Raw genomic sequence first — 12,808 nt, forward strand, 5'->3', positions numbered from 1 at the left:
AACAATTACTCTTAGTAGATCGTACACAGACATGAAGAGATGAATTGAATGCAGCATCAGGAAGCAATGATGTTTTGATGTTATGGATTCGTCTGTATGTAATATCTCCACTGTTCTAAATATAAAAGTCATTCTAACTTGCTGACATGAAGAAGTATGGAAAGATCACTTGGGTGACTTTCTTCAATGTGGAGGAAGTATACTTTCTTATTTCTTCTCCTCGCTCGCTCTCTCTCTCTCTCTCTCTCTCTCTCTCTCTCTCTTTCTGATAACAACATCCAATCCTGTTTCTTTTGATTGGTACAAAATAGAAAAAAGGTGATGTTTACATCCATGTCAATGGTGGCCGAAGCTCCGAGGTCTCAATCAGATGGAGAGTGCAGGAAGATCTTCTGCTAGACTTGTTGAACACATGATGGGATCAATCAGTACGCAAAGTCTGATTGGGTTTATGGTGTACTCAAACAGCAACTACTTTTTCTCTCTCTTGTGCCTTCCATATGTAATGGAGTGAACCGTGGTATCGCCCGCAGCTTCGTAAAGAAAGGTATCAAAACAATGGTGGTAATTTGTCCAAGTCCAAAAGGTAGACCATGGATTAAAAGATTGGACATCTTTAGAGGAGATGAAGTGGTGTCTCTTCCACCCTCTTTTAGAGGCCAAGCTGAGGGTTCATCTGCCTCCATGGCTGGCACACTGTGGTACAGCTATTTGGACGGAGGAGAGCCACCTCTTTTTTCTTCAGTGGTCAAAGGGACTTCTTGTAACCCTCCTTTTTCAGGCTGTTAGAAGCTAATACAATATGCAGTCCCAGATTTTTTTGTACTTTTACCTTCTTATCAGTCGAAAGTTTCTCCCAAAGCTTAAAAAAGGTTTCAGACATTATTGGATTCCCGTGAAATCTATTCACCTGGCCATGTTAAATCATAAAAAACTTCTCTTCTGAAAAGATTACACCAGAAAGTACATGTATCATCACAGGCCCAAGAAGAATTTAGGTCATAAACCACTCCTATAAAACTGGCTTTTTTGCAGAATCTAAGCTGGTTTGCAAGAATAGCATCTCCAATTTGTTTACTCTTATCATGTGGGATTCATGTAGGGAGGGAGCATCACCATGAAAGTTCTCCATTCGGACTGAGAAACATGAATTTTGTGGTTTCCGACTCCTGTAATCCTTCAAAAAGCTTGGATTGTTCTCTTGTGGTCTTGAAGTTCACACTTGTGTCAACCTCATCACATGAAAACGTCCACTTCTAGTGGTATCCATATCCAAAGCGGATGAGCACTGACTGTGTGCGTGCGCGCGCCTGTAATTAGCACTTAGGAAGAAGATATGATGCTTGGGGAGAGATTTGCACTAGGATAGACTATGAAAAATATGTAGAAGAGATGAGTCTTGCATTTGTATTCGAGTTCATCTCCTTGATTGTGATTGCACGCACGCATTATCTGTGAGGTTTGACTGGGAGATCAACAGAACCTTTCTTTTGCCGAGGTGACAGTGATGCTTCCATGATTTAGAATTTCCCCTATATTCTTATTTTCTCGGTGATAGATCTACTACGACATAATGTTCTTAATTGCCCCTTTCAATATTTATGCAATACAATGACCCAAGATTTAGAGTTAATACTTCCAATTCAAAGAACAAAACATACGCATAGGTATTGTTGTTCAGATTTAACTGGATGAGTAAAGGTCAGGCTCAAGCAGTGATACCAAATCCAAGATAATTTGAACTTCTAAACTCTGGCTCTCACATTCACAAATGAGCAACCAAGGTCGAAGTCGGTTCAAATTTAAATGGAGCCAAGTTCTTCTTCATGTTCCTCTCTTGCATGAATAATCCCAAGCACTGGTCATTAATATTCTGCTATTCTTATATATATGCATGCAAGATTAACTGGCCATTCCACCAGTTTCCACCTCAACATACAATTGGAAGAATATCATAAGAGGTTACTATTTATTTGACGTTGGATGGCAACATTGTGTCTCAGTATTACAAGAAAATTTGCAACACTGCTGAAAACGAGAAAATTCAAAGAGCATGCCAATTCCATAAATGCTCTTGTTATGACAACCTCAGTAAACATATATCGAAAGTCGTTTAAACCTTACCTTCTAGGTGTATAAAGGACAGCACAATCCTTCCAAGCAGTCCAATAAACATTGTGGGTCTTCACCAGATTCATTATCTACTCAGTTGTTAATAAATCCACACTTCAGAGGACCTGGCTCTCCAAAATAATGCATTTTTTCAGTGAACTATTTATTCATTCTTCAGCTTAAGGAACTTCTTTATCACCCCCATCATCTCACTTCCAGGAAACCTTCCCAAACAACCCCTTGCAGCTGCAATCTCACTGAATTGGCACACTGAATCTCCACTGAAAACTTTAAGCCTGCTGTTTGCTTCCTCTGGCATTTCTACGTCATCATTTGTTAGATCTTCCCCAGACTTCACTGAAGGAAGTGGGAAAGCCTCGAGTGACACTTGCATCAAGTTTGACTCCCCCACAGCACTAACAAAGTCCCTTAACTGGCACAAAGCAAATGGAACAGGTTCGAAGCTATGATCACCATACTCTACTGGTGTGGAATGATCACCAGTGACACACAAGTAATATTTGTACTTGCCAGATTTTTCTGCCTGCCAGAGGAGTCTAGTCAGCTGACCGATGGCTCGATCGACGGCTTCCAAAGCCCTAACTTTCAAAATGCTTGCCTTATCATGACCAGCATCATCTATAGCCTGCCACGATAACAAGAATACATGAAATGAATTGTTAATTATATGCACCAAATGCAACTATTGTTCCATTGGTAAAACCATCACTGGACGATGTGGCCAGTACTAGCAGGAGGGATAAATTTGGGTCCCAAGAAGTGGGGGAATTTCCCAGTGATTTCAGGCCATCGGTGCTTTCAGGGTGTGTAGGTGTGACTGCATGGATGCATGTTTGTCCTCTGTCTGCTAGGTTTTTAAGTTTTTCCTTCTTTTTTTATTTGTATAGGTAGGTGGGTGATTGAGAGTGGAGATCGCTCCATCCAGAATTTAGATTTCTCACAAAATTTATTTGTATCACTCCGGCATAGCTGTATAACATTTCTCTAGAAGTAGAGATTTGCTATCAAGGGTCAGACTTTTAGGGATGAAAAAAAAATCTCAAGGTAATACTGCATAAATAAGTTATGTATATGACTGAACGACATGTTTAACCAGCTAAATCTAGCATGTTGTACAATTTGTTGGTCGACTTTTTCTTCGAAGCATTAAAATGAGACTTGACATCATACCCCTTTTAAAACATAGCCATTTTTAGTACTGAAGAGTTGCATCTAAGCAAAAGCATAACTTTTAATCTATATATTGCCACATACTCTCAGAATATGAGCAATGCACAAAAACATATTATGTCTTGTTGATAGACAAGTGGATCATCAACATAGTGTTTCAATGATAAAGCATTGTTCGTATCCTACTCCAAGTGGAAGGCAAACCATATACCTTGACATGAAGAAATCCAAAATCATATCCTTGGGATAGGCCCGGCTTATGTTCATCCTCTCCTGGCACAAAAATGCATGGGGATGGCTGTAGTGGAGCAGAAAGTGCCTTTGCTATTGCTGTAGCCTTGGAAGTTAGAAGTGTTCGATAATCTCCAGTAGCTCCTGGTGCTTCAAGAATGTCAACTCCCAATGATAAACCCAATCCTGCTATAATCTTGGTGGGAGCTACCATGCACGGTGATAGTCCATGCTGCTTCTCGAATTGAGGAACCTGGTAGACACTAATATATGAGATTTTTGGTACAAATATTCAAAAGGCAATTACTTAATTTTTGAAAATGCAAGCTTAAATGCCAAGTGGGATCATTCAATTAGCTTAGGCCAAAATCTAAGTATCACCCTAGAAAAAATTGATGAGAAGAATTTTTCTTTTTCATTATAGAATAAGTAACATCAAATGGTCCTGCTTTGAAAGTAAAGTATTATGAAAGTTGTATAGTATCAGTTGATTGATAGACGAATATTAAATATATCCAGTCCTTAATCATTAGTTTCCCAATGTCCAGGTTGGGCTTGGTACCAAAATAAAGCAGTGATTTAAAAAGCGCTAGACGCCAAAAGGCGCTAAGGTCCAAAAATGCCCAAGGCACTAGGCGCTCGCTCAGGCGTTTGCCCGAGCAAAGCGAGACACTAAAATATAAAAATATATAATATAATTAATAATAATTAACAGTATTGAAAAATAATAATTTTAAATAAACCTAATAATATTAACAGTATACAGTATACTGTTAACAGTATACAGAAGGAGAAGAAGAAAGAGTGTAAGAGGGTGCTGACTGAGAAAAGAGGAAGCAGTAGCGGCAGCGACAGCGGGAGTGTAAGGAGGCAGCGGCAGCGGGAGCAGGAGTGTAAGGAGGCAGCGGCAGCGGGAGCAGGAGTGTAAGAAGGCAACAGCAGCGGGAGTGTAAGGAGGCAGCGGCAGCGGGAGCGGGAATGTAAGGAGGCAGTGGCAACGGGAGTGTAAGGAGGCAGCGTAGTGGGAGTGTAAGGAGGTAGCGACAGCGGGAGTGTAAGGAGGCAGCGGCAGCGGGAGTGTAAGTGGCGACAACGACAACGACAGCGACAGCGGCAGTGGCGAGCAGCCGTAGCGGGAGCAGGAGCGGGAGCGGGAGCGGCGAGCAACGACAGCGACAGCGGTTGCGAGCAGCGGCAGCCGCAGCGGCAACGAGCAGGGTTAGGGTTGGGCAGCGATAGTTGATATCGGTTTTAGTTAGTTCGATTGAACCAACTAACCACCGGAGACCGAACCAGACCTAAAATCCTGGTTCGGTCGCTTGGTTTAACCCAGGCGCTCGCCCGAAGCGCCCAGCGCCTGGGCTCGGGCGAGCGCGTAAGCGGCGCCTCTTTGAAGCGCACCGCCTGGAAGTTTAGCGAGGCGCTCGAGCCTCGCCTCGCCTCGCCCGAGTGCCTAGGCGAGCGCCCGAGCACCTTTTTAAATCACTGAAATAAAGGGTAATTTGGATCAGGGTCTGCCGTACCGAACCGTACCGCCCGATACGGGCGATACATACCGGTCCGACAGGTTGTCGGTATGCGGACCGCTTGTTACCGGTCCGAGTGCATTGTAGCACTGTAGCAGTGCTACAGTCTCGGCACACCTGGGTGTACCGCTCAGTATACCGTACCGTACTGGTACCGAGCCCAGGTCGAAATACCGGTACGATATGGTATTGCGAATTATGATTTGGATACCCTAGCATCCAATTTAGATCTTCCAAGAAAAAAAATCATTGTTTCCCTAGTAAACTTCACAGAAGTCAACTTGTTTTAGGGTACATCACAACTCTCTGTAACCAAAAAAGAATTAATATTATTAATATCTAAAAACCAAGGAAGAATGCTAGGTTCTAGATTAACGAATACAGTTATAAGGTCAATTTTCTAATGTGTCACAGGACAAAGGTTTAGATTCTTAAACATTCTGAATTAATGAAAAAGAATATAAGTTATTGACCAAGTTCATGACATAAATTTTAGCAGTCAATATAGCAAAATACTAAAGTTACTTTCTTTTCTCTTAATCGACCTTTGATACTTGGATATAGACAACCAAAAAAACATTCTCTGATGAGTTCATTATGTTTCAAGGCTGAAAAGAAATGGGCACAACATATTCAAGATATTTAGAGAACATCCAGCACCAAATTAATTGGTTGCAGCAAAAAAATCAATCAAGCTAAATAAGGGTAACACAACACTAATAAAAAAAAAGAACTAAAATTAAAAGTGGTTTAGATTGACCTCAATTCGAATTCCACAACCTCGCAAAAGTACAATATTTGCAATATTCTTCCCTTCAGCTGCACGTTTTGCATTCAAAGGGTGGGCAACAAGAATTTTAGACATTTCTATTGACAGTTCATTGACAACAGCTGCAGTGTTTTTTGCTTCCTCTGTATCATCCAAGGCCTCTGCCTTCAGAAGTAAGCGATTGTCTTTTAATGGGTCAGTTCCAGAAATATTGCCACTTAACTTTGGCCCTTTCACAACAACCCCGCATCTGTGCTCAGTGGCATACCTGATAGAATAAGAAATCACTACTAGCATTGTTAGTCCAACAGAAAAATTCATCTCCAAGTTCCCTCTAATAATATCTTTTTATCGTTTAATTACGATTTATCAGTGAAGAACTGAAATGAAGAAATTAATAAGCTTGCTAAAAGTGATTTTTTACTTACTGGTGCAGAACAGCAATGGATAAAGTTCAAGATATATACTGAATTGATAATGCGGCTAACTATAATTCACCTAATAATCTTACCTTAAATAGGGATAATTAAATAAATAATTGGCCAAGTTACTAGAGAACTTATATATAAGTATGTTTCACTATAATATTTGGCATAATGCGTATCAACAAAGCTATCTGATGAAATAAATAAACCCAGTTGTTCAGTCAAAATAAGACATGCCAGTGACACTCATGGAAAATGAAAAATAAGCCTCAATATCACTATAACAAATGCATTAAATCTTACTATCAAGAGGACCAATGCAGACAAAGTTTCTTCTAAGAGATCCTGACTAAAGCACTCGGACAACTATGCAGACAAAGTTCCTTCAAAGAGCAGTGTTTAACTAACTAGAGATCCTGACTAAGCAATTGAACAACTATCAAATTGGTAATTTCCTTGTTTCATAAATCAGAATCGACTGCACCTGACTCTAACATCATATTCTGGAAAAGATGGAAGCTTCATTCTATCCAAAGCAGCACAAAGAATAGGACCCTCTTCCTCAAAATGCCGATCAGCCCGCCTGCTGGTCACAATTCCACTTTTCTCATCCAAAGTAGCAAAATTTGACTGGAGTTGTTAAAAAAAGAGTTATAAGGTGAAAGAAAAGTTAACAAACATGATACTAATGTAACATATAGATTGTATGCATATTCTTGCATCCCTCTGCACAAGTATGTAAATATGTACATAACATGAATGTGTATATGGCATTCAAGAAATATGAAGGGTTTCACAATAAAGGGGTGCAACGAAATGCCACATCTTAGCACTGATCGTTGTTCTTGAATGTAAAACTGAAACCTCGATGAGCCTAACACCCTCTTTTTGACCGTAGAATCCAGAGTTTTCAACCTTGGGCCCCATGAGTTTTTGGTTGCTTCCTAGACACGAACATTGTACATTCCTGATTCCCCCCATTGAACTTGCTCCTCAAGTAATGAAACATTAAGAAAATGTCTTAGCAGAACAGAACAAGGTTCAATGGCAGGAAAGGATCCATGAAGCTAGCCCCAAATAGTCAGTATACTATATAGCTGGTTGTTGATAGAACTGAAGCTAAAACAATCTGCCTTGAAGCATCAGGCTTTCAAACAAGCAACCTTCTGAATTGAATTATTTAAAATAATTAGGTACATCATGTGATGAATATTGCAAGATGTCTGAAGAGCTAGAGTCCTGAGATACAATTTCATGCATACTCCAAGCTAGAGGGACAGATTTTTTTTTGTTTAGTGATGACAATTTAACAACTAACAAGAATACCATTGAGATACATGGCCTATCCTGAAAATCGTTCATATATTTGAGTTAAACGGAATAAGAGAAGCACCATACTTCAAGATGAATCATGATATCTGCAAAGGCAGCACAACACCAGAAAATAAAATATCATCATAGTGCCATTGGATTAAGCTTATTTAACACGATAATACTTATAAGGGGCAGTACGTACCCTTTAACACACAAACTGGGTTGTGAATAAATCTTTACAGATCCTGTTGCATCTTGACCACTCATAAACATGCTTTTATATTTTTACAACCAAACTAGTTCCATTATCAAACCATTCTGAGATTATGGTTTTAACCAGGTTATGGAGACGATGTTAGGACCAGAATGGTCTTCAGCACTTACCATAAATCTTCAGGGGCACAGAGGGGGGAGGGGAAGATTTAATATTTTTACATATAAATATTAGATCAAATTATGTAACTATACACAAAAAGTACATGCTTCTTTCACAAGTGCATAAATATGTGCACATATACAACGTGAGGTAATTATCACTTTAAATCTTATCATATATCTAATTAGAACATGAGGCATTATATCTGACTGTGCAGAAATGATACTTTGAAACTTGGATGGATTACAAGACATATTATTACCTTGAAAGCAATGTCTCCAGGTGACATGGCCAGTCCAGCACCCATTGACTCAAATGCCCCTCGACCATGGTAATAGATCCTTGGATCATAGCCCAATATAGAAAGGTGTGCAGTGTCACTCCCACAACCCAAACCTGCTTCAACAGGGTCCATGAGACCATTAACACCAGCTGAAGCTATTGCATCCAAGTTGGGAATATTCGCCACTTGAAGGGGAGTCTTGTAGTTAAACCGAGGGAGACATACATCTCCTATCCCATCAATCAATATAAATGCCACTCTTCTCTTAGCAGTCCTGTCCATACTCATATAAGTTGTTTCCTTGTAGTGTTCTTGTTGTACTTTTGGAGTAAAAGAAATGGTGCTGAGTGTTCAAATCAACTGAAAAAGAACCCAAGCAAACAAATTCCTGCAATAGAAGAACACAATTGTTTTTCATATTTTTTTATACTTAATTTTTTATACTTAATGTGAGTAAGAGAAAGCATAAGTATATAATAATATGCATCAACAGTGTAGTCGAAAGTGTTAGACGCTAGAAAGCACTAAGGTGCCAAAATACTCGAGGCACTAGGCGCTTGCTTGAGCGAAACGAGATGCTCTTAAATATTAAAATATAAAAAATATATATCATGATTGATAAATACGATCGCTAAAATAAAAATGGAACATCGAAATTATATTCATTTGAAGTACCAAATTACATTGTCCAATTCCAATAATAAAAATGGCAAAACAAAACATGGTTATCAATGATCACAAAACAAGATTGTACTTCCATGTACGATCCTTCTTTCAGTTTCTTATTGATGATTCATGAAGCACTACTTACAAGAGCCATGATTCAAGATTCTAAAACTGTAGTGACAATCCAAAACACTAGGAAATAGTAATGAGCCAATGACAGATTCAGTTGTTTACAAAATTCAAAGACTACACTAAAAAAATTCATAGAAGGAGGAGGATGCAGAGGGGGCTATTGGGGTATGGGGAGGGAGGTTGCTGTCAATTGGGATGGAAGCAAGGAGCTATCCGAGGAGGAGAAGGGAGGAGGAGGAGAAGGAGGAGAGGGGATTGTCAGGGTATGAGAGCTGGGTTGCCGTCAGTTGGAGGGGAGCAGGAAGGAGGAGGAAGGGCGGCTGTCGGATTCGAGGAAGGTCGGGGGGTTGCACCGAAGGAGGGATCAGAGAACGAGGCAATCCGGATTCGGGCGGCACTGTGTGGAGGAGGAGGAGGAGACGACCGCAGCGAAGGAGTAGGGAAAGAGGTGCTGTGGGGTCCGGGGAGGGGGAGGGTGCAACAGCGAGGGTGAGAGAGGGTTACCGAGGACGAGGTGGAAGGGGCAGACACTGGCGGCCGGAGGAAGAGGGGGGAGGAAGTCGGAGTTCGGGTGGCGGTGTGGTGGAGGAGGCGGCGGCTGCAGCGGAGAAGGAGGGAAAGGGGTGTTATCGGGGACCGGGGAGGGGGAGGGTGCGACGCCGGTCTAGAAAACTCTAGGGCTGCGGCGTAAAGGCCGGGGCATTGTGGTGATCGAACCAGATCAATGAACTCCACGCACTGAGGCTCGACCCGAGCCACATGCGGCTCAGGCGGGCGCCTGGCCCCTAGACGACCACGGTGCATCAATCAGTCCCTCGGACAAAAAAGCCGGGAGTCTTAAGTTATCTTTGTAGAAAACGAGGTGAAGGGCAAAATAAGAGATCAAACAAGAAAAAGATCACCAAGCAATTTCATGATTAGAAGTTATATTCGGTAGTTTTTGTGTTAATGAAGGGCTACACAATGAATCGAGATACTATGCACATATCAACCATACACAAATTGACAACTCTGATGAATGAAAAATTTCACAATCCTACAGCTCAAGACGATGTCCTAACCGGTCTTTGTAAATCGTTAGCAGTCATCAAACAACAGTACGTGAGAACTTTCCCAAAATCACAAAGAGGTCTTTCCACACAGAAACCACCACATGCTCACTCGGATTCACATACATATAATAAACAAGAAATAAAAATCTCCGTATCCCCTGTTTTCTGTTTCTTTTCGAAGTGGAGATTTCAGAGTTAATAAGCATCAAAGGGAAAACTTAGAAGCTATTGATCATGAATACAAACGAGAGAAAACACACCTCTGACCTTCTATCCCCATGGATCACTGAGTTAGGAAGTGGATCAACCTTAGAAACCTCGAATTCTTTGCGAGTAAGATATCTTCAAGCTTTTGTCTTTCTTCAACGAGAAATTAATCAAATTGGTATGATGGAATCTGCTCTGTCGTCAAATGTCATTTTGATTCCTACGCCACCCATATTCGAACACCGACGGCACGATCAAGAGAAAAGAAATTTGGGTGGGAAGGACATCATATGATCCCACGTATCCCTGCATAAATCCTAAAGCAAATAAGTGGTCTAGATATGGAATAGATCTTTATTTTCAATTATTAAAGGTTAATTATAGATTATTTCATGTTGTAAGTTATCTTTAGTATTTAACCTGTCTACTAACACTATTAACCGAAGGATAGGATAACTTCTATTAAAAGTTTTGCTATCCTCTCTTCGACTTCTTCCTTCCCCTCCTACTTTACTATCCTCCAGACAACCTACCCAACGGAAGCGTCAATATCCTTCACTATCCTCTAGACAACCTACCCAATGGTGATGTCAGTGGACTACAATCGCCTCTCTCTACGGAATTCTGCATTGGCCTCTCTCCGTTGTTATCGCTGTGTCGTCGGCACTGTTAGACTGCGTCTCCTCCCAACCCAATCGTCAAACTCCGATGTCGCGACACCTACGAACGTCTTTTTGTCGGAGCTAGAGCATGTCGCACATCATATATCCATTTTCAATATCTCGAGCCTCCCATTCTTGCCCCTCGAGAGAAAGCGTTCCGCCCATCTCCTAAATTTCGTCTTCGTATTGTCCCCCTTCTCCATGGCTTTGCTTGCTCTCCTCATATGAGTATGCCAAGATGACCAACCCAAAAAAGAACGATGAATTCCCATCGGCCATCGCTTCTTCACCATCAGCTCAGGACAACAGAGATCATTGTATGCCAAGCTGCACACTCAAAAACCATGCCCCAAGCATTGTTCTCTGCATAAGCTCATGACAATAGAGATTATCCAAAGCACCTAGAAGGCACTGGGGGAGAGAGAGAGGTTATGATTTAAATTGGTGTTACTACTATAAGCATAAAAACTATAATATGCTATACTAAATGTAGAAATAATCTTTTATGTTAGGATTGAAATCAAATATTTAGATCTGATTTAACGAAACATACCTTTTGATGTCATCCCAAATAGATCTCTGTTTGATCTGGAAAAGCACCATCTTTAGATCTTAAATCACTGTCAATCTGCAAAGAGGAATTAGATCCTTCTCTCTTCCTATCTTTTCATAGGACTACTTAGATTGATGGTTTAGGGAGAAGAGTTAAGAGAGATACTGTCATCCCTCAACTATAACCTCTTGAGATGTCTTCTTATTACTTTTCTGTATTCAGTCCCTAGAGGTTCTGTCTATATATAGGCGAGCGCAGAGGATCTAGGATTGTTGAATCTCGTATTTTGATGATGAAACTACTTGATATATGTTTATGATTTAATCTGCGTTTTGAGTGACGCAAGATGCTTCGATCAGGATGAGACAATTAAAGCAGGAAAATCATATTGTGCCGAAGGAACATGTCAGAAGATTGGACGTCGGGCCAGTGGATCGGTCGACGTATCGACAGAAGGCTTCGGGCCGTGGACTCGGGCATCGGGCCAAGAAGAGCGGGTATTGTGCCAAGGATATCGGAGTTGCGGAGTCAACTGGCCGATTGGGCAATAGGCTGCACGAGAGGACGATGCGCCGAAGAATCGGACGAAGCGTCGAGGGACCAATGACATGTCGGACAACTTGGTTAATTGCTTAGGATTAATTGTCTCGATTGAAGTTTTGTTTTGTTGTGCAGGATTAACTATGATAACGATGAAGACATAAAGCGAAACAAAGTGTCGGAGTCAAGCGCGATGGATTTGTTGCGAGTTCGAGAGTTCGACGGTAGTCCGAAGATTCGTTGGGAGTTCGCGGAGCTCGCCGAGAAAGATCGGAGCTTGCCGAAGAAGCTCGTTGGAACTCGCTAAGAACAAATCGTGAAGTCTAGGAGCTTGCCGGGAGTCCGCAGAATGGTTTCCGAGAGTTCATCGGAAGACCGCCGGAAGTTTGCCGGAAGCTCGCTAGAAGAAGTCTTGACTTGCGGACTTTGTAATAGCTTAGAAAATGTCTTTAAATTCATAGTTAGCACGTTAATTAAGGTTAGGTGTTAATCCTATAACCCAAGTAGGGGCCAATTAGGCCCAAGTTCGGACTGGTTTGGACCAAGTTTGGAGCCAAACCAAGTGAGCTGGAATAGTGAAGAGGTGCCACCTCTCCAGCCTGGAGGTGCCACCGCCAGGGTTGGGAGGTGCAACCGCCCCAGCCAGGAGGTGCAACCGCCTGGGCTGTGGGGTTGGGAGGTGCAACCGCCCCAGCCAGGAGGTGCAACCGCCAGGGCTGCAAGGTTGGGAGGTGCAACCGCCCCAGCCAAGAGGTTGCACCGCCAGAGC

At 41.6% G+C, this 12,808-nt stretch overlaps 1 protein-coding gene across 1 annotated transcript; it reads right to left on the reverse strand.

The window, feature by feature from the left end:
- Positions 1-1,950: 1,950 nt before the first annotated feature.
- On the reverse strand, positions 1,951-9,797 carry LOC103973974 (uncharacterized). The gene is made up of 6 exons (XM_009388678.3): positions 9,530-9,797; positions 8,207-8,615; positions 6,739-6,884; positions 5,821-6,097; positions 3,515-3,787; positions 1,951-2,758 (listed from the first exon to the last, which is right to left on the reverse strand). The coding sequence occupies exons 2-6, from the start codon at positions 8,513-8,515 to the stop codon at positions 2,276-2,278; spliced, it is 1,488 nt and encodes a 495-aa protein (XP_009386953.2). The 5' UTR covers positions 8,516-8,615; positions 9,530-9,797; the 3' UTR covers positions 1,951-2,275.
- Positions 9,798-12,808: the final 3,011 nt, after the last annotated feature.

Source organism: Musa acuminata, chromosome BXJ3-7 (genome assembly GCF_036884655.1).
Source record: "Musa acuminata AAA Group cultivar baxijiao chromosome BXJ3-7, Cavendish_Baxijiao_AAA, whole genome shotgun sequence".
NCBI lineage: Eukaryota > Viridiplantae > Streptophyta > Magnoliopsida > Zingiberales > Musaceae > Musa > Musa acuminata.